At 53.1% G+C, this 22,832-nt stretch overlaps 1 protein-coding gene across 1 annotated transcript in view; it reads left to right on the forward strand.

Annotated features, from left to right (window-relative positions):
* LOC8059760 overlaps positions 1-19,169 on the forward strand; it is a 31,458-nt gene extending 12,289 nt beyond the window's left edge. The window contains exons 11-14 of the mRNA XM_021453366.1: positions 17,542-17,622; positions 17,755-17,993; positions 18,327-18,366; positions 18,470-19,169. Coding sequence (XP_021309041.1) covers positions 17,542-17,622; positions 17,755-17,993; positions 18,327-18,366; positions 18,470-19,045 — 936 coding nt within the window. The 3' untranslated portion in view covers positions 19,046-19,169. The remainder of the gene's footprint in view (positions 1-17,541; positions 17,623-17,754; positions 17,994-18,326; positions 18,367-18,469) is intronic.

Raw genomic sequence — 22,832 nt, forward strand, 5'->3', positions numbered from 1 at the left:
CTGCGCTGCCCCCCCTCCTAGGTCGCCATGACCGATTCTGCCTCCAGCTCCACCACGTCCTCCAGCTCCTCGAGCAGCATGAACACCCTCTCTGCTCCTGCTGTGTTCGTCGCCCCCTATGCGACGATCAACGTCAAAAACCACATCCCGATGACCCTTGAACTGATGAAGCCCAACTTCAATCAGTGGGAACCGTTCTTCACCTCTCTTTGCGGGAAATTCGGTCTCCTTCCACACGTCGACGGCACGGAGGCGGCCAGACCTGTCGATCCTGCTTGGGCCATTGCTGACGCCTGCGTCCGCAGCTGGCTGCTCGGTTCTGTCGGGCCAGACGTCATCGGCCTGGCTGTGGTGCCGAACCAGACTGCGCGCGAGCTCTGGGTCGCCATCAAGCGCCTCTTCGAGGCCAACAAGGCTCCGCGTGCCATCTTCTTGGGTCACGAGTTTCACTCCATGACGCAGGGCGATTCCTCCATCAACGACTACGCGCAGCGGATGAAGGCCACCGCCGACGCGCTCCGCGATGTCGGGCGCACCATCACCGACTCAGAGCTCGTCCTCAACTTCCTCCGCGGCCTCAACCCCTGCTTTGCCAGCACCGCCGACAACATCGCTGACTCGCACCCGCTGCCGGACTTCGCCACCACTCGCGAGAAGCTCGTGCTGAAGGAGCTCCGCCTCTCCAACGAGGGCACCGTTGCGGCCCAGACAGCATTTCACGCTGCGTGCGGTACCGGCTGCCGCACCAGCACCACCGGCGGCGGCCCCATCGCCGGTCATCAGGGCGGCTACGGCGGCAGTTCCAGCAACGGTGGCGGTCAGGGCAGCAGCAATGGTCGCTGGAAGAAGGGCAAGGGCAGCGGCGGCTCCAGCAGCGGTGGCGGGCACAGGGCGCCTGCACCGGCGGCCCCTTGGTACTGCTACCCTCCCTAGACCGCCGGGGTGCACCAGCAGCCCTGGCGCCCGCAGCCGCCGGCGACAAACCAGGCCTGGCGCGGCCCTAGGATCCTCGGCACCTTCCCTCAGGCCCAGGCGCACACTGCGTTCGCCCCTGCCCAGTTCTCCGACACCTCCGCACCATCCCCGCAGCAGCATGGTGGCTGGGATCAGGCCGGCCTCGTCGCTGCCCTGAACCAGATGTCCCTCCAGGGGCCTTGTCCCTGGGTCCTCGACACCGGCGCGACAACTCACATGTCATCGTCGGATGGTATACTCCTCTCCAGTCTCCCCCCTCCTCCCTCCGGTATAACAGTTGGCAATGGCACCACCATCCCTGTCACCTGCAGTGGCACATCCACACTCTCTTCCCCAAACTCTATTTTCCACCTTAACAATGTTCTGGTTGCCCCTGCTCTGGTGCGCAACCTCCTTTCTGTTCGTCAATTCACCTGTGACAATGCTTGTTCCATTGAATTTGACGCTTGTGGCTTTTCTGTCAAGGACCAACAGACGGGGCGCGTGACTCTTCGCTGCAATAGTGGTGGCGACCTCTACGCCTACCCCTCCACATCAGCTCACTCCTGCAGCCTCGCCACCACGTCGTCCCTGTGGCACCACCGCCTTGGCCACCTCGGTCCATCCAGCCTCGCCACTCTACGGAGCATGTCGGTCATTTCCTACAATAAGAGCTCGTCTTGCCTTTGCCATGCCTGTCAACTTGGCAAACATGTGCGACTTCCATTTAGTCACTCCATTTCTATAACCACTGCTCCCTTTGATTTACTTCACTGTGATGTGTGGACATCCCCTGTGCTTAGCAACTCTGGTTTTAAATATTATCTTGTCCTCCTAGATGATTTTTCTCATTACTGTTGGTCCTTTCCGCTTCGCCACAAATCTGAGGTGCACCGCCACATTGTTGAGTTTATAGCATACGCTCAGACACAGTTTGGCAGCACACCAAAATCCTTTCAGGCAGATAATGGAACCGAGTTTGTTAACCACGCCACCACCTCTTTCCTCACTGCCCGTGGGATCACCGTACGGCTTTCCTGCCCTTATACCTCACCACGAAACGGCAAGGCTGAACGCAAGCTCCGCACTACCAACACCACCATCCGCACCATGCTCCTCCACGCATCCATGCCACCTCCCTACTGGGCTGAGGCCCTCTCAACAGCCACCTTCCTCCTAAACAAGCGCCCATCCTCCTCCATCCGCAACCAAATACCTCACCAAATCCTTCATGGCACCCTCCCAGATTACTCCTCCCTTCGCGTCTTCGGGTGTCTCTGCTATCCAAACCTTACTGCCACAACCCCCCACAAACTCGCACCTCGGTCCACACCTTGTGTCTTCCTCGGATACCCATCCTCCCACAAGGGCTACCGCTGTCTTGACATGGCCACTCGCCGCATTATCATCTTCCGTCATGTCGTTTTCGACGAGTCTGTGTTTCCATTCTCGGCAACATCATCGGCGGCTTCCATGCCGTTGTCACTTGACTTTCTGATGCAGGGACTCTCCTCCTTGACAACACCAGCGAGCACTTCTCCATCGCTCACTGACAGCAGCGAGGATGTGCTCCCGACGCTCCTGGACCCGGCCATACTACAGCTCGGCCCCCTGGCCACCCCTGCGGGCGGGCACACTCCAGCTGCCCCTCCTGCGGATGGGCCACAGCCGGGCGGCCAGGGGCGGCCGACTGCTCATCCAGCGGGCGGGCACGGGCAGCCGGTGGCTCACCGTGCGGGCGGGCCTCCGCCGGCTGCTCCTACGGGCGGGCCACAGCTGGGCAGCCACCGTTTCGGCATCGTCTTCAGCCGCCGAGCCCGTCCTCTGACCACCAAGGCTGCAGCTTCGGCTGCCTCCGTGGCCCCTGCTGCAGAACCAGCGGCACCACCAGCACCGCCACCTGCTCCAGCGACCCAGCCTGCTGCAGAACCAGCGGCACCACCAGCAGCGCCACCTGCTCCAGCGACCCGGCCTGTGACGCGCTCACAGACCGGCTCCCTTCGCCAAGTCCAGCGATTCGGCTTCACCGCCTCCGTCACCTCGCCCACCCCCACAAACTATCGCAGCGCCCTCGCCGATCCTAATTGGTGCGCTGCGATGGCAGAGGAGTACAAGGCGCTGATCGACAACGACACTTGGCGCCTTGTACCTCGGCCACCTGGTGCGAACATCGTCACTGGCAAGTGGTTGTTCAAACACAAGCTCAACTCCGACGGCTCCCTTGCCCGGCACAAGGCGCGGTGGGTTGTTCGCGGTTTCTCTCAGGAGGCCGGCGTCGACTACGACGAGACGTTCAGCCCGGTCGTCAAACTGGCCACGATCCGCACCGTCCTCAGCATTGCTATGTCTCGAGACTGGCCCATACGCTAGCTCGATGTGAAGAATGTCTTCCTCCATGGCAACCTCGAGGAGACGGTCTACTGCGAGCAACCGAAAGGCTTCATCGACCCCGCTGCACCTAACTCTGTTTGCTTGCTGCAGAAGTCCTTATATGGGCTTAAGCAGGCACCACGAGCTTGGAACCAGCGCTTCTCCAACTTCATTTGCAGCATCGGCTTCACCCCATCCAAATCGGATGCCTCCCTGTTCGTCTACAAGGCTGGCAACGACATGGCCTATCTCCTTCTCTACGTCGATGACATCATCGTCACCGCGTCGTCACCGGCTCTTCTCCAGCACGTCATCTCCAGCCTCTCCTCGGAGTTCGCCATGACAGACCTTGGTGACCTCCACCACTTCCTCGGCATCTCGGTGACACAGGACAACAGTGGATTGTTCCTTTCTTAGCGACAGTATGCCGTTGACCTCCTCCAGCGTGCTGGCATGTCTGAATGCCACCCGACAGCTACTCCGGTGGAAGCTCGGAACAAGCTGTCCGCCTTCGAGGGCGCTCCAGTCACCAACCCCTCGGAGTACAGGAGCCTCGCTGGTGCCCTCCAGTACCTCACCCTGACGAGGCCGGACCTGGCCTTTGCTGTCCAGCAGGTCTGCCTCTTCATGCATGACCCTCGCGAACCGCACCTTGCGCTAATCAAGCGCATCCTGCGCTACGTCAAGGGTTCTCTGTCCGCAGGTCTGCATTTGGGCTCCGGTGTTGTCGATAAGCTCACAGCCTACTCCGACGCCGACTGGGCTGGCTGCCCAGACACACGCCGCTCCACCTCCGGCTTCTGCGTCTACCTCGGCGACAACCTGGTGTCTTGGTCTTCCAAGCGTCAGACGACCGTGACTCGCTCTAGTGCCGAAGCGGAGTACCGTGCAGTAGCCCATGTTGTTGTTGAGTGTTGCTGGCTTCATCAGCTACTGCAGGAGCTCCACATCTCCATCTCCATCTCGCTTGCGACGGTTGTCTACTGTGACAATGTGAGCACTGTCTACATGACTGCCAACCCTGTACACCACCACCGCACGAAGCACATCGAGATTGACATCCACTTCGTCCGCGAGAAGGTAGCTCTGGGACAGTTCCGTGTTCTCCATGTCGCATCTGCGTACCAGTTCGCCGACATCATGACTAAGGGTCTGCCCGTCCAACTCTTCACTGATTTTCGGACCAGTCTATGCGTTCGTGATGCTTCCGCTACGACTGTGGGCGGGTATTAGGATATGTATATATCAGGATCAATTAGAGATTGATTGGCAATCCCCTAGATAGGCTAGTTGCCATGTATAGCCTAGGATTGTTTCTATTTATAGCCTAGGATTGTTTCCTTGTACAGGGAATAGCTTCCCATGTATGTAACTTCCATGCATACTTATTGGCTATATATATGAAAGGCTCCCCACCCACAATGGGTGTGTGGTGATTCCCTCCATTCTATTCCCATCTACAGCGCCACCCTCATTCCGCCACCGGCCACCGCGAGGACGTCTCCGCTGGTCGTTATCGCGACTAATTCTAGGTGGCTATACCTGTGCACCCCAATCGTTCCAGTGGGCTCCATGGGATCCAGGTGGCTGCACACGTGCAGGTCCATCACGCGGAGGGTGTCTGTCATATCTTCAGCATTCAAAAATAAAGAGTCAGTTTATTTCAGGTCAATAAATAAGCCTAGATGTCAAAGGCTTGTTCTTAGGTGTTTGGTTTGTGTCGAGTTCTCATCCTTATAAATTGGTCAGGTTGCAGCTCAAGGACGAGCTGCATGTCCAGGTGGGGTGTAGTGTTAGAGAGAGCAGGCAACGGCGAGCAGGCAACGGCGTGCACAGATCAGGGAGCATGCAGAGGCTGGGCAGGGAAGAGAGCATGCAGCCGCACGCATGGATCAGGAATGGGTCAGGGAAGGAGTGCGTGCAATGCCGAGAGGTGTCTAGGATGAAGGAGAGCCAACCAAAGGCATTAGCTATATTTAGGAGTGATTTGGGCCTATTTATATTTTTAACCGGGATCATGGCAAGGCAAGCAAGAGATTAGAAGGAAATCCCTTCCTCTTGCTCGGCCGTGGGCAGAGCCCCATGGCCGGATTCCCCTCAACCATGCATCCCAACCACGGCCATAACAGAGGGTGCCTTGAACATAGCAAAGAATTCGCTTCAAGGCAGCAAGGTGAGGCTCACGGGGGTCATGCATATGAAGGCAGACCTGCTGCACGGCATACGCAATGTTGGGCCGGGTGAACAAGTACTGTAGTGCTCTAGCAAGAGTGCGGAAGTCTAGTGTTAGACACAGGGCCCCCTCAGCTGCAGCAACCTTTGGATTGGTGTCAACTGGAGTGGAGCAGGGCTTGCAATCTACCATCCCAGCGTGATGCAGAATGTCTAGCATATACTGTGTTGAGAGAGAAGTCCATCACCGCTTCTCTAAACATGCATGCCGATGAAGTGATGCAATTCACCAAGGTCTTTCATGGCGAACTCTCACGGGAGTGTTGAGATGATTCGGACAAAGGGAGACGGGGTGAGGAAGCTGTGAGGATGATGTCATCAATATAGAGCAACAGGTAGGTTGTATCTGATCTGCGCAAGTAGACAAAAAGTGAGGTATCTGACTTGGCTTCAACAAACCCAAGAGACAACAAGTACGTGGCCATTCGACTGTACCAAGCACGAGGGGCCTGCTTGAGGCCATATAGCGACTTCTTCAGGAGGCAAACAAAATCCGAGTGAGCTAGATCTTTGAACCCGGACGACTGCTGGCAATACACTATCTCTGTCAGGTTGCCATGAAGGAAGGCGTTCTTCACATCGAGTTGGTGGACAAGCCAGCTCCGAGAGAGCCGGGGAGAGCACTGTGCGGACAGTAGCAGGCTTCACCACGGGATTGAATGTCTCATCAAAGTCAACACTAGGCCGCTGGGTAAAGCCGTGGAGAACCTAGCGCGCTTTGTACCTCTTAAGGGAGCCATCAAACTGAAACTTGTGCTTGAAGATCCACTTGCCGATGACAACGTTGGCCTGAGGGGGCGAGGCACAAGATTCCAAGTGTGGTTCTTCAATAGGGCATTGTGTTCCTCCTCCATAGCAGCTCGCCAGTTGGGATCGGCAAGAGCGCTGTGGAAGGTCTTCAGTATCGGTGAGAGGGGTGCGGTGTGGAACGCAACGAGCATCCGGAAGCCAGTCTTCGACCGTGTGCCCATGGCGTGTTGGTTGGTAACAAGAGGGACAACGTCAACACCCTTGGGCAAGGGGAGGGGCGCGGCTGGGGTAGGTGCAGCCAGGGCGGCCGGGGCAGGAGCAGTCGGAGCTAGCTATGGTCGAGGATGCCACGTGTAGTGGTAGGTGAAGTCACGGTCTTGACAAAGAGGTAGGAACCCGGGCGGGCGCCCAAGGGGCGCCTGAGGAAGTGACACCGACGCTGGGAGCTCGCGGTTGGGGCTGAAGACATCGAACCCGTGTGTAGCGTAGGCTAGGATGTACAACAGCCGTCTAGGTGTGGTGGATGCGTCCTGGGCTGCGCGTGGCGCAGTAGATGTCCTCGACGTGCGCAACGATGGTGGGTTGTAGAGCGCGGGCGCCAATGGACCACCAGCAGCCTCTGGAGGATCAACAACAGCGGCTAGTAGCGTCGGGGGCGCTCCAGGCACATTATCACGGGCCCGGTAGGGGCGGTGGTGGGTCGTGTCCCTGTAGGCAAAAAACTATGCAACGATCCAATGGGAGCGGCACAACATCAATAGCATCAAGGAACTCGAAATCTGCTGGAAAACTAGGACCATGGCGCTCAGCGAAAGGAAAGGTCGTTTCATCGAAGAGGACGTGCCGGGAGATGATGACTATTGGTGGAGAGGTCAAGGCAGCGTTATCCTTTATGATGGGCGGAATAGCCTAGGAAGATGCACAAGGCAGACCAAGGAGCGAGTTTATGAGGAGCGGTGGCGGACAAATTTGGATAACACTTGCAGTCGAAGACTCGTAGGTGATCATACACCGGCGGCATGCCGTACAAGGCAAGGTGAGGTGTGGATAACTGTAGAGTCTTGGTGGGCAAGATCTTAAGCAACAAAGTCGCCATGGAGAGGGCCTCCACCCACTAGGAGGGAGGCATAGACGCCTGAAAGAGCAGTGAGCGAACGACATTATTGATGGAGCGAATAATGCGTTCAGCTTTACCATTTTGAGGCGAGGTGTAGGGGCAAGACTTGCGTAGATAGATGCCTTGGGTGAGGAAGAAGTGGCGGGTGCCGGAGTTGTCAAACTCGTTCCCATTGTCGCACTGGACAGCCTTGACGCGAGCGCCAAATTGTGTGGAGACGTGGGCGATGAACTGAGCAAGCATATTGAAAGTTTTAGATCTGAGTCATAAAGGAAAAGTGCACAAGTAGTGAGTGCAATCATCAACTGTAACCAAATAGTATTTGTAACAGGAAACACTGACAACCGGGGAGGTCCACAAGTCACAATGAATAAGATCAAACTTGCTAGACACACAAGGTGGAGACATGAAAGGGTAGACGAACATGATGGCCTAACTGACAAGCATGACACAAATCTGAACAATCTTTAATTTGACATGACACTAGACGCAGCTTCGACAACGCCTCATGATCGGGGTGGCTGAGACGCCGATGCCACAACGGGGAGGGAGCGTGGGCGACAAGGGAGTGTGCTGGAGGTAGGTGCAGTGGGTAGAGCGGCCCATAGCTGTTGCACCTGACGATCTTGGTCCGAGATGGAAGAGTGTTAGCAATAGGCGCCCTAATGGGCTGTATGGGCCGGTGCGGTTAAGCACCGTAGGGATTAAGATAGATTGATAAGGCAAGGATCACCGTTGATTGGGTGTTTCTATAAACCCTTAGGGATCCTTGCCTATATATGTACCCCTGTACCCCCTTGATCAATTATCTAATCCCGAGGCTAATTGCTCTCATGGTATCTCGTCTAGGTTAGGTCACCTTCCGCTGCATCACGTGCGCCGGCCCCTCGCCGCGCCGTATCCCGCGCGCCGGCCTCTCGCCGTGCAGCGCTTCCTTCTTCCCCTCACCGCGCGCCCTGCCCTGCTGTGCTGCGCGCCCCTGCCATGTCGCCCTCCCCTCCCAACGACGGGCAGGACCGCACTGCCTCCTCCGGTTCCGTCCAAGATGACGAGATCGCCCAGCGAACCGCCCAGGAGCAGGCCAACGCCGTTGCCGCCGCCGCCCAGCAGCTGGAGCGCGAACGCGCCGCGACCCGCGATGCTGCCTTGGCCCGCGCCCTCGCTGCGGAACAGGAGGCCGCGACTGCGACCCAGGAGCGCGCCGCCGCCGCCAAACGCGCCTCCAACGCCCTCGCGCGCGCAGCCCTGGAGCGGGCGGCAGCTGCTGCCGCCGAGGCTCCTTCCTCGTCTGGGACTCCACCCGGCGGTGCCGCTGCACAAAACGACAGCGCCCCACCTGATCTCCGCGCCGCCATGCTTCATCACGAAGCTGTGGCCCTACTTCAACTTCACTCCCAGGCTGTCGCCGTCAGCAACATCCGGAACCACGTCACCACCGTCCTCGACGTCGACTCCGGTAACTTCAATCGCTGGTGTGATCAGTTCCTCCTCATCCTCGGCAAATTCACCCTCCAGGATCACGTTCGCGACGAACCTCCAGTCCCCATCTCTCCGGATTGGGCCCGGATGGACTGCGTCGTCAAATCCTGGATCATCGCCACCCTCACGGACGATCTGGGTGAGATCATCCGCGCCCAGGGCTCCACAGCCCGGCACGCCTGGCTCGCGGTGGAGTCGCAGTTCCTCGGCAATCGGGAGGCTCGCTCCATTCAGCTGGAGACGAAGTTTCGCAACTTCGTGCAAGGGGACCTCTCCATCACCGACTACAGCCGCCGATTGAAGAAGATGGCTGATGATCTCACGGCCCTCGGCGAGGTCATCACCGATCGTACCCTCGTCCTCAACCTCATCCGCGGCCTCAACGAGCGCTTCGCCCACGTCGGCACCCTCCTTCGCCGTGCCAAGCCCTTCCCCACGTTCCTGGAAGCTCGTGAAGACCTCATTCTTGAGGAACTCACCATGACGGATCGTAAGGACACTCCAGCAGCTGCCCTCGCCGCCTCCACTACTCCCGCCGCGACGCCTCCACCTTCTGCAGGTTCTGGCGGGGGTTCTAAGGCCCCCAACAACCGCCGCAGCAAGCGCGGTGGCGGCAACAAGGGGCACGGCAACAGCAGCGCTTCAGGACAGGGCTCCCGGCCGCCTGCCGGCAGCGCACAACAGCAGCACACTGCTGCCCAGCAACCTGGAGGAGGGCGCCCTTGGCCCAGCTTCTTCAACCCCTGGTCCGGCCCCTGGCACCCATCCCCGTGCCTCCTCATCTCCAGGCGCAGCACCAGGCACATCAGCAAGCGCAGCAACAGGCACAGCAGCAGGCCCTGCTCGCTCAGCAGCAGCAGGCACTTGTTGCTCCCCAGCAGCATGCTGCACCGTGGGTCGCTCCGGGGTTTTACAACCCCATGACTGGCCCGCCTTCCTGGGACTCGACGGATCTCGCTGCCTCCTTCAGCACGACCTCGCTGACGCCTCCTCCGTCCAACGAGTGGCACTTCGATTCAGGTGTTACTTCACATATGACATCTCAACCCTCCTCTCTTTCACATGTTCTTCTCCCGCGGTACCCTACTCCTTCATCTATTATTGTCGGTAATGGCTCTCTTATTCCTGTCACTGCCACTGGTTCCACAGAGTTAGTCTCAAATCTACGTCTTAATAATGTCCTTGTGTCGCCATAAATTATTAAGAATCTAATCTCTGTTCGCCAGTTTACTCTCGACAATAATTGCTCTGTTGAGTTTGACCCCGCTGGTTGTTCTGTGAAGGTTCTTCCGTCTCGGAGAGAGATCGTCAGGTGTAATAGCTCCGGACCCTTGTACCCGCTTCGCCTTCCACCAGCACTCTCCTTTGCCACTCAGGGCTCCTCTCCACTGTGGCATTGGCGTCTTGGGCATCCTGGTCATGAGACCTTGTCAAAGCTTGCGTCTACGTCTAGTGTTTCTTCTCCTATTCAGGATTGTTCATATTTATGTCATGCTTGTCAGCTAGGGCGTCATGTTCGCTTGCCCTTTCATGTGTCCACATCTCGTGCGTCTAGCAAGTTTGATCTCATTCATTGTGATTTATGGACCTCTCCAGTTGTTAGCATCTCTGGTTATAAATACTATTTGGTCATTCTTGATGATTGCACTCATTATTTGTGGACTTTTCCTTTACGACTTAAATCTGACACTTTCAGCACGCTCGCGCAATTCATCGCCCATGTCTCCACTCAGTTTGGTGCTCGCGTCAAAGCCGTTCAGTGCGACAACGGGAAAGAGTTTGACAACTCCAGCACCCGCCATTTTCTTCTCTTCCAGGGCATTCACCTCCGCATGTCCTGCCCCTACACCTCATCCCAGAATGGTAAAGCTGAACGCATTATTTGCTCTATCAATAATGTTGTTCGCTCCCTGCTCTTTCAGGCGTCCATGCCTCCCCAGTACTGGGTGGAGGCACTCTCCACGGCGACTGTTCTCCTCAACATTTTGCCCACCAAAACTCTAGAGTTCTTCACGTCTCATCTTGCCTTATTTGGTAAGCCTGCCACATATGATCATCTGCGAGTTTTTGGTTGCAAATGTTACCCCAATATATCTGCCACCGCCGTTCACAAACTTGCTCCTAGGTCTGTCCTGTGTGTCTTCCTAGGCTATTCCGCTCATCATAAAGGGTACCGCTGCCTTGACCTCTCCTCCAACAGAGTCATCACCTCTCGGCACGTCATCTTCGATGAAACGGCCTTTTCCTTTGCTGAGCGCTATGGTTCTAGCACTCCAGCAGACCTCGAATTTCTTACAGATACTACTGATGTCGTGCCTGCTCCTATTGGACCATCGCACAAGTCTTTGCCTGCAGGAAATTCGCCCAGCACCTCCGACGCCGTCGCTTGCGCCCCTGCCGGTCCCTGTGAGGCTGTGCTTGGGGCGCCCTCTGAGGATGTTGACGCTGAAGACACCCTGACGCCCGCACTCTACGTACCTCCTGCGCTACGGGTGTCAGGACCACCTCCACCGACGACCGCGACCGCGCCACGCGCGGCCACCAGGAGCCCATCCGCGCCATGCGCGGCCCTGGAGCTGCCTGACGCCCTGCGTCATGGATCAGCTTCCCCTTCAGCACCTCCCCAGGCGCCGCGCGGGCCACCACCAGGATTCCTTCCTCTCCGGCCGGCTCGCTACTTCACGCACGTCTACGAGCGACGACCACGTGAGCCACTTGCGACTGCCCCGGCCACCTCACCGGTCGCCCCTGCTGCAGCACCTTCGCTGCCTCCTGCTGCACCGGTCGTCCCCGCACCTGCTGCAGCAGCCCCGCTGCCCAAGGGTGCGGTTGCAGTCCCTCCGCGGACCAACCAGCACCCCATGGCCACTCGATCGAAGAGCGGCTACAGGATGCCCTCTATCTACCACGCCGTGCCTCTCTCTCCGGTGCCGAAGACCTTCCGTAGCGCTCTTGCTGATCCCAATTGGCGAGCCGCTATGGAGGACGAACACAGTGCTCTTCTTCAGAATCACACCTGGGATCTTGTGCCTCGCCCTCCTCGGGCCAATGTTGTCACTGGGAAGTGGATCTTCAAGCACAAGTTTCGGTCTGATGGTTCCCTCGAGCGGTACAAGGCGCGTTGGGTTCTCCGTGGTTTTACCCAACGGCCTGGTGTGGACTTTGATGAGACCTTCAGTCCTGTGGTGAAGCCCGCTACTGTTCGCACGGTTCTCTCCCTGGCACTCTAAAAGCCCTAGTTTGGTTTTGGATAATTGATGAAACCTTAGTACTAACCTCTATGCTAAGTGTGTGTAGACTTAATGAGGTTGGTACATGCCAAGTGATGGAGCAAATGATGATCATGGTGATGATGGTGATGACCACAAGATGATCAAGTGCTCAACTTGGAAAAGAAGAAAGAGAAAAACAAAACCCTATGGAGATCAAGGCAAAGGTATTGCTTAGGGTTTTGGTTTTGGTGATCAAGACACCATAGAGGGTGTGATCACATTTAGGATAGATAGTCGTACTATAAAGAGGGGAATTCTTTGGCTAAGCGGTTATCAAGTGCCACTAGGTGTCATTGTTCATGTGCATGCATTTAGAACCTAGTGAGCTAACTTAACTCCTTCGAAGAAATTAATTGTGAAAATGCTAACACACGTGCACTTGTTGGTACACACTTTGTGGTGTTGGCACACTTTGAGAAGGAGGTGGAGTTTGAAGGGTAGAGGGAGGATGGGTTCCTCTCTTCGAGAAAATGAAGTGCATATTTTCTATTGCGCCGGTGGGAAATTTGGAGAAGTCGCGGGAGTGTTTCTCGCTGAGAAAACACTCACCGGACGCTGGCCACTGAGGCACCGGACGCTAAGTCTGAGCGTCCGGTGCAGACAGTGCCTAGCCCAGCTAGGGTAAGGCACCGGACGATAGGCACCGGACGCTGGCTTGAGCGTCCGGTGGTGCGCGTCCGGTGTGCGGGCGTCTTGGCGACCCTCTCTGCGCACGAGTCCGGTGAGCACCGGACGCTCAGGGTGCGTCCGGTGGCTAGCGTCCGGTGTCCCGCAGGTTTGCGGAACTCTCTGCGCATGAGTCCGGTGTGCACCGGACGCGTCCGGTGCCAACTTGCTTAGCGTCCGGTGCACTGCAGGTGACCGTTAGACTCTGACACGCGGCTGACGTTGGAGCACCGGACGCTGGTGCTGAGCGTCCGGTGCCCCTTTAAGAGCGTCCGGTGACCCCGTATTTCGCCCAGTGAAAGAGCCAACGGCTCTATTTGTTTGAGGGGCTATAAATACGTGTTTGGCCGGCTTGGGGCTCACTCTCTTGGCATTCTAACATACTTGACATCCTTGTGAGCCTAAGCAAACACCTCTCACTCATCTCCTTCATAGATTATACATCTTTGTGAGATTGGGAGTGATTCCAAGTGCATTTGCTTGAGTGATTGCATCTAGTGGCACTTGGGGATCGTTCTAGCTACGGTTTTCTTGTTACTCTTGGTGGTTGCCGCCACCTAGACGGCTTGGAGCAGCGGAGGAGGATTGGCACGAGTTGGTGATTGTTCGTGGCCATCTTCCGGTGATTGTGAGGGGATTTGTACCTTCCCCGGCGGAGAGCCGAAAGGTAACTCTAGTGGATTGCTCGTGTCATTGAGTTACCTCACTTGTGGGTAGGTTCTTGTGGTGTCCTAGTGAGGACGAGGTTCGTGATACACCTCTTAGCCACCGAACCACCAAGTGTTGGTCGACACAACGGGGACGTAGCGTGCCGGCAAGCACGTGAACCTCGGGAGAAAAATTGTGTGTCTCCATTGTGATTGATCATTGGACTTCTCCCAGTGATTGGACTTCATATTATTGATTGGTTCATCCCCCCTACACGGCGGTATAAATATCTCATCTTATCTTTACTTACCGCAAACTAGTGTAATTACTTTAGTTGCTTACTTTGACTTGTGTAGCTTAGTTCTCTAGTGTAACTTGAGAGACTTAGCTCTTGTGTGCCTAGTGATTATATCAACTAGAATTGTTGATAGGTGGCTTGCATTTACTCCATTAGAGCTAGAGCAAAAAACTTCGCTTCATTATTTACTAACCTCTTGCTCTAGTGAGTTTGTAGAATTTTTAAATAGGCTATTCACCCCCCCCCCCTCTAGCCATATTAGGACCTTTCACACTCACACGCCACTGGCCCATTCACCAACTAGATGTGAAGAACGCCTTTCTTCATGGCAACCTGACTGAGACAGTTTACTGCCAGCAGCCGTCCGGGTTCGAAGATTCAGCTCATCCGGATTTTGTATGCCTTCTGAAAAAGTCGCTCTATGGCCTGAAGCAGGCCCCTCGTGCTTGGTACAGCCGGATGGCTTCCTACCTGTTGTCTATTGGGTTTGTTGAAGCCAAGTCAGACACCTCACTCTTCATCTACCAGCGCGGTTCCGACACAGCTTATCTGTTGCTCTATGTCGATGATATTGTCCTTACAGCCTCGTCAGCAGATTTTCTTCGGCGAATTATCTCTGCGCTTCAGCGGGAGTTCGTCATGAAAGATCTTGGTGAACTCCATCACTTCCTTGGTATGCATGTTCAGCGACGCGGCGATGGGCTCCTCCTTTCACAGCGACAGTACATGCTGGATATCTTAGATCGTGCCAAAATGACTGAGTGCAAGCCGTGCTCTACACCAGTTGACACCAACTCCAAGGTTGCTGCAGCTGAGGGGGCCCCTGTGTCTGATGCAACAGACTTCCGCAGTCTTGCTGGAGCTCTTCAATACTTGACATTCACTCGCCCAGACATTGCTTATGCTGTTCAGCAGATCTGCCTCCACATGCATGACCCTCGAGAGCCTCATCTTGCTGCTCTAAAGCGGATTCTTCGCTATGTTCGGGGCACACTGCATCTTGGTCTCCTGCTGCGACCGTCTACTTCGACTGATTTTGTTGTCTACACCGATGCTGATTGGGCTGGTTGTCCCGACACTCGCCGATCCACCTCAGGTTATGCAGTGTTCCTCGGTGACAATCTCGTTCCCTGGTCCTCCAAGCGTCAGAACACAGTTTCAAGGTCAAGTGCTGAAGCCGAGTATCGCGCAGTAGCGAATGGAGTTGCATAGGCAACCTGGCTGCGTCAGCTTCTCTTGGAGCTGCATGCCCCCCTTCGGCGCGCCACACTGGTGTACTGCGACAACATCAGTGCTGTCTACATGACCTCCAATCCAGTGCAACATCAGCGCACCAAGCACATCGAGATTGATCTTCACTTCGTTCGAGAGAGAGTCGCCATTGGTGATCTACGAGTCCAGCATGTTCCTACTGCCCTACAGTATGCTGATATCTTCACCAAGGGCCTGCCTGCCTCAGTGTTCACGGAGTTTAGGTCCAGTCTAAACGTGCAAAGTGGCTGACGTTTGGACTGCGGGGGAGTGTTAGCAATAGGCGCCCTAATGGGCTGTATGGGCCGGTGCGGTTAAGCACCGTAGGGATTAAGATAGATTGATAAGGCAAGGATCACCGTTGATTGGGTGTTTCTATAAACCCTTAGGGATCCTTGCCTATATATGTACCCCTGTACCCCCTTGATCAATTATCTAATCCCGAGGCTAATTGCTCTCAAAGAGCCTTCACAGAACAACCAGCAGGGTCAAACTCAACAGAACAATTATTGTTCATAGTAAATTGACGAACAGAGATGAGATTCTTAATAAGTTGTTGCGACACAAGAACATTATTAAGACCTAAATTAGGAGACAACTCTGTGGAGACGGTGGCAATAACAGGAAGAGTAGAACCATTACCAACAATAGTAGATGGAGTAGGATACCGTGGGAATATAATGTGTGAAAGAGAGGACTGAGATATCATATGTGAAGTAGCACCTAAGTCGAGTACCACTCGTTGGAAGGAGTTAGCGTCGCCATGCTGAAGGCGGAGGCGATGGTCATCGGGTCCCAAGGGAGGCCAGCCACAGGGTTGTAGTACCCCGGGGCGACCCACTGTCTGGAGCCATCAGGGGCAGCGACGGGCTGCTGGTGAGCGACAAGTGCCTGCTGCTGCTGCGCGAGGAGGGCCTGCTTCTGCACTTGCAGCTGCGGAGGCACCGGGATGGGCGCTAGTGGAGGGCGCGGACCCCCTGGCCACATCTAAATGGAGCCCATCCATGGGTTGTAGACGTTGGGCCAGGGGTGAACACTGGCGGCAGACTGCTGGGCGCCGACTGGCTGCTGCTGCTGGGTGCTAGAGGGAGGGCGCTGGCCTCCAGTGCTGTTGCCGCCACCAGAGCTCCCCTTTCCACCGCCACCGCGCTTGCTGCAGCGATTGCCATTGGAGGACTTAGAGCCACCAGCGCCTCTGGCCCATGTTGGACGTTAGTGAGGCAGTGCTGGAGGAGCCTGCTGCGGTGGAGGCAGTGAGCGCAGTGGCAGGGGACTCCTTGTTCTGCAATGTGAGTTCCTCGAGGATGAGGTCACCACGAGCCTCTAGGAAGGTGGGGAAGGGCCGACTGCGGTGTAGGAGGGCCCCAATGTAGCTGAAGCGCTTGTTGAGGCCGCGGATTATGTTGAGGACGAGGGTGCGGTCGGTGGTCACTTCGCCAAGAGTTCTTCAAACGGTGGGAGTAGTCGGTGACGCAGAGGTCGCCTTGGACAAAGTTGCAAAACCACATCTCAAGGTGGATGGAGCGAGCCTCCCGGCTGCTGAGGAACTGTGACTCGACGGCGAGCCAGACATGCCGGGAGTGGAGCCCTAGGCAGAGATGACCTCGGCAAAGTCATGGGTGACCGTGACGACGATCCAGGACTTGACAACGCAGTCTATCCAAGCCCAATCAGGGAGATCGGGTCCGGAGGATCCTCACGGACGTGGTCCTGAAGGGAAAACTTGCCAAGGATTAGCAGGAAATGGTTGTGCCAGTGGTTGAAGTTACCGGAGTCGACGTCGAGAACGGTGGTGACGTGGTTGTGGATGTTGTTAACTGCGACGGCCTGGGCGTGCAGTTGCAGCTGTGCCATGTGGCCTCGTGGAGGAGCATGGCCAAGGCGAGGTCAGGAGACGGTGAAGAGGAGGCGCCGCCAGGTGCACCAGGGGCCGCGGTGGCGGCAGCCGCGTGCTCCTTGGCTGCGTGCGCCAGGGCGCCGCTGGCGCAGGCAGCAGCAGCGTCACGAGCTTTTGCAGCGGCTGCAGCCTCCTCCTCGGTCTGGGCAGTGCGAGCACTACAGGAGCTCGAGGGCTATCACTCTTGAGTGCCCTCCTCCCTAGTAGTTAGGAGTGACAAGCTTCTGTAGTGGTCGCTTTGTGTAGTTTTGTCACAGGCGCGATTGTAATCCTAGAAACTGGTGGGGTGTGAGTGCGTGTGTGTGTGTGTGTGGTGTTGTTTGGGCTCTTGCCCTGTACTCTCTTCTTAATATAATGAGGCGCAGCTCTCCTACGTTTTTGAGAAAAAAAATTTCTCTTTCATTATTTGAAATGATGCCAGATTGCTCGATGGAGCCAAGGTCTATACAGTGTAGGCATTGTAGTCTTAAAAAACTGATAACAGTGAAGTTTCTTCAGACAGATGAAGTGTAACGTACTGAGCAAAAAATTATTTGTCAGCAGCAATGTATTTTTCAGGATGGCCTAGTTAGGTGCTGATCAATTTGCATTGCACATGTTTCATTAGGGAAGTGGATGGAAAGGCTGGGGAGAGATCTCATATGGGGGGCATCATTGTTTAAAGCGTGCCCAGGCAGCAGAATACCTTGTATGTCCATATAAATACTGTTGACATGCTTTTTATTTTTTAAATTTCGGTAGCATCAAAAATCTAGGAATCTATTTTTAAACAAAGTGATAAGAGGATAATTTCTCCATTTAAACATTTTCATGGCATTAGGTTAGGTCGTGGATAGGTGAAAGGTACCCAGGCATTAGTGAAAAAATTGTTTCATATGTCATGGGCTATGATAGTTTGAAAGCTATTGGAGGTTATGAGGATAGTTACCTGGCCAAGCAAGTATTGGATGTAAGGCTTCGGATGGATGGTCTCTTCGAGGTTGAAGAGCATGCTGTTCAATTTGCTGAAGAATTTATTGCTCTATATACAAATGGTCCAGCTGGTGGTGGTGGAATCAGGTATTGGCAAGTGATTTCGATGCTCCTTTTGTGTTGGCAAGCTAACATTTTGGTACTGAATCATTGTAGTTCAATATAGGATAAATATGTGCGTGCAGACTGCAGACGTATGCTTCATAAATTACACGGAAGGATGGCCCGTATAAAAGTTTATTAGATATTTTAAATTCATGAAAACTGGTATCAATTGTTCGTTTGGCTGATAAACCATGGCAGAAAGTATTGTTCGCTGATTTGTTGTGAGATAAAAACATTGTTGAATTGCTGACAGATTCGGCAGATAATCTCAAGAGTTGATTTTACCCCTTTGACATGCTTGTTTGATGCTTGCAGCACTGGACATAGGAAGGAAATAATTCTACAAAAGATGCTGGTATGGTGATCACTACGAATGGTCCCATGTGACCAATAGAATGTGCATCTACTGTCTCTATGCCACATACATAGCTTCTATGACATAGCATTGGTTTGTGCAGGTTGATCGGGAAAACATCTTCTGGCGATCGCATGCAAAGAAGGCAAGTGTTCCTTGCCTACAGAATCAAGCTACATATTCTGAAACAGGTCAAATTTATATTTCACAAGCACAACAAAACCCAAAATGTCGTACGATGGGCATTCAACACTTTGATGCAAGCATGGAGACCCCAGTATCCCCTGTTCCTGCTTTACCTGGGAAAAGGATTGCTCTCTACCATGTAGCTCACAGCAGGGCCGGTGATAAGGGGAATGATATGAACTTCTCTGTTATTCCTCACTTCCCTGATGACATTGGTAGGCTTAGGTCCGTAATAACTCCGGATTGGGTGAAGAACGCTGTGTCACCTCTACTTGATTTGTCTTCGTTTCCTGATGAGCGAGCTATTCAGCATCGAAACAATCTGCTTGAGCTTGTCACTGTGGAAATTTACTACGTCCCAGGCATAAGCTCCCTGAATGTTGTGGTGAGAAATATCCTGGATGGTGGCGTGAACTGTTCGAGAAGGATAGATCGGCATGGAAAGACTTTGTCAGATCTCATACTGTGCCAAGAAGTTATCTTACCGCCATGATTGACATTACAGTACCCATTATAAACTGATCTGTATTAATAAGATTTGATCTTTAGAACTTGTGTGAACTCTGGGAAACTTGGATGCTAATAGCAAGGAATGCGGCAGTTGCCTTATCCGGTAACAACGTCAGAAATGCTTGTTATCAAAGATAGGGTTTTAAGCTATCCTTGGCAACGGCGCCAGAAATGCTTATTGACAGTCCTTAACACGCTAAACCAATGATAGGATTTTAAGCTATCCCTAGACAACGCCGCATGAAATGTGTGTTGGTATTTAAAGAATTTTGCAAGCGCATAGAATTATCTTGTAGCACTTCGTTTGGGAGTACTAGGTGTTGAATTTATATTTTTTCCAAAGGAAGGCGGGGTTGTGATTCCTTGGGTTTGGTAGTCGAGTTGATGGGTATGGATAAGATAAACCTTAGGTAAAATATTCAATTAAGTATAATTAAGGTGAACTATTGAAGAAGCTCAAATTCAATAAAGCTCTAGAGCGGATAACTAAGCACTTATTCAATTAGTGTGTGAGAGTTCCAATTAGCAAAGAAGCGTACACGTTTCCAATTTAGTGGGCTATGATGCACCCGAAAAGCTTTATGAACTAGACCAAATGTGGTGGAATACAGAGGATCCTAAGGCGGTCACCACCTAATACCTGCCACTACTATTTGTTGGTATAGAAGCACCGGCAGGTAAGCTATAGCCTAAGCACCACACTTAATCTATAAACATACTATCTCTACTCGAGCTCAAGGATAGAGACACCTTAACCAGACAACAGGACAATTACTAATTGTCACAAACAAATATTAAAGGAATGATAACTACTACTACCAATGGTCAAGCCGTATTCTTATTACTACTAAATAGATGCAATAATGTGAAGTACTTACTCAAATAGTAAGTACTAAAAGTAAAGTACTCAAAGTAGATAGTATATTGAATAAGAACTGTAATGCTTACAAAGGAGCATAGCAAACCCAAAGACCTTTGAAAAACTCTTCCAGACTCCAAGACCGAGACTCCTCTCGACTCTACTCCTCTCTCTAGCTAGCTCGCGACATCTTCTAAGCTTGTAGAGCAGAGCTTTGCTAGAGCTAGAGCTGAGCACTAAGAGCTAAAGACTTGAATGAGCTAAGCTTCTAGTTGTTGGTGAAGAAGTGAGCTAGAGACCTTTTATAGCCTCCCAAGGCACAGAGGGTACTGTAGGCAAGCTAGAGGTCGGTGGCTGCCCTGGTGAAAGATCCTAATATGGCTAGAGGGAGGGTGAATAGCCTATTTAAAAATCATCAAACTCACTAGAGCAAGAGATTAGTAAATAACAAAGCGTACCTTTTTGCTCTAGCTCTAAAGGGGTGTTTGCAAGCCACCTATCCAACAATTCTAGTTGCTTATGATCACTATGCACACAAACTCTAGGTCTCTACAAGTTACACTAGTGAGCTTAACTACACAAGGCAAGACAAGCAACTAAACTAGTTACACTACTTTGCGGTAAGTAATAGGAGAGGAAGAGATATATATACCGCCGTGTAGGGGCTGAACCAATCACCAATATATCAACAATCAAGCACTGGGAGAATGCCAATCAATCACAATTGAGACACTGATTTTTCTCCCGAGGTTCACGTGCTTGCAGCACGCTACGTCCCCGTTGTGTCGACCAACACTTGGTGGTTCGGCGGCTAAGAGGTGTAGCACGAACCTCGTCCTCACTAGGACACCGCAAGAACCGACCCACTAGTGAGGTAACTCAATGACACGAGCAATCCACTAGAGTTACCTTTCGACTCTCCGCCAGGGAAGGTACAAGACCCCTCACAATCACCGGGAGATGGCCACGAACAAACACCAACTCGTGCCAAAGCTCCTCCACAGCTCCAAGCCGTCTAGGTGGCGGCAACCACTAAGAGTAACAAGCAAATCCGCTACTCAACGATCACTAGTGCCACTAGATGCTCAAACTCTAAGCAAATGCAACTAGGATCTCTCTCAATCTCACTTTGGATGATCAAATCTTGAACAAGATGAGTGGGATGTGTGGGAGTATGCTCACAAGATGTATCAACAAGTTAGAGAGTTAAGAGAGTGAGCATGAACTGGCCAAGGCATATATATAGAAGCCCCAAGCATCAAATAGCCGTTGGCCGCTTACCCCACTGTCTGCGTCCACACCGGACGCGTCCTAGTTCACACTAGACGCGTCCGGTATTGACCAGACCTGTGTCCGGTGCTCTTGACCGTTAGAAAACTATCCATTGCCTTCAACACTGACAAGGCATCGGACTCTCACTTTTTAACGCACTGGATGATCTCGGGTGGGACCGGACGAAAACTCAGGGAGCTCTGCAAACTGAGCCAACACCGGACGCCACACTGGACTCACACCTCGGACGTGTCCGGTATGCACCGGACCAAAACTTGGAGAGCTCTGCATGATGAGCTTGCACTGGACGCTCACTCAGACGCGTCCGGTGTCACATCGGACGCGTCTGGTATGCACCAGACGCAAACTCAGAGAGCTACTCGAGACAACGTTTTCACCAGACTGTTTACACCGGACTCCAGGTGGTTACTATTCCTGAGTCTGGTGCCTCACAGAAAACTGTTTTCAACTAAACGCTCTACACTTTCTTCCCTTGCTTCTATGTGCCAACACCAAAGTGTCTCAACACTTGTGCATGTGTGTTAGCATATTTCAAAAACATTTTCAAGGGTTAATTGATTAGTTCACTAGGTCCTAATGCATATGCAAGGAGTCCAATCACCTAGTGGCACTTAGATAACCGTTTTCACAACGAGATTGCCCCTCTTAATAGTACGGCTATCTATTCTAAATGTGATCACACCCTCTATGGTGTCTTGATCACCAAAACCAAAACCCTAAGCAATACCTTTGCCTTGATCTCCGTAGGGTTTTGTTTTTCTGTTTCTTCTTTTCCAAGTTGAGCACTTGATCACCTTGTGGTCATCACCATGATCATCACTTGCTCCATCACTTGGCTTGTACCAACCTCATTAAGTCTACACACACTTAGTATAGGGGTTAGTACTAGGGTTTCATCAATTATCCAAAACCAAACTAGGGCTTTCACCTGGGTAGGGCAGGCGCCCTCCAAGGGGGGCGGGAGCCCTCTTGGATGCCTTGCCATCCAACGGCCCCAGATCCTCCCCAAAGGCGGTTGTCAGGTCAGCTGAGGTCCAAATGATAGTAGTTATGGCAGTTTGATGCCCCAAGTGCATGACATGTGGGCCCATGGATCCATGACACATCAAACATGCACCACTGGATCAAACCGACATGGATGAATGGTGTACGAGTGATGTAGAGTAGCTATCATGGATCGGTGATGTGGCCTAGCCACCTAGGCAGGGTGGGCGCCCTAGTGACAGGGCAAACACCCCCACTTGGTGCCCATTTGGCACTCTGGGTGCCCCACGTGTCATACATTTCTCAAATTTGCCTATATTTGCCACATGTTCTTGTATACAAATAATTTGCTCAATATACATGTGGAACTAGAGAAGTTGTGAACTAAATATCATTTCATGTGATTTTACCTTAGTTATGGGTGGAATGTTGACGGTAAAATAGGGTGTTAGTTACCGTCAATAGTCATACAAAGGAATCTCTAAGTTTTATTTGAAAATCTGCAAAAATTCTAGAATGAAGGTTGATCAAAGAACTAGAAACATGACGCTTGACTTAACCGTTATGTCTTTTAACTGCTCAAGACCCAAGAGAAGGCTACAAGCCCCATAGTGGAAGGTAATATGGGTACGTT

This window comes from Sorghum bicolor, chromosome 2, assembly GCF_000003195.3.
Source record: "Sorghum bicolor cultivar BTx623 chromosome 2, Sorghum_bicolor_NCBIv3, whole genome shotgun sequence".
Lineage (NCBI taxonomy): Eukaryota > Viridiplantae > Streptophyta > Magnoliopsida > Poales > Poaceae > Sorghum > Sorghum bicolor.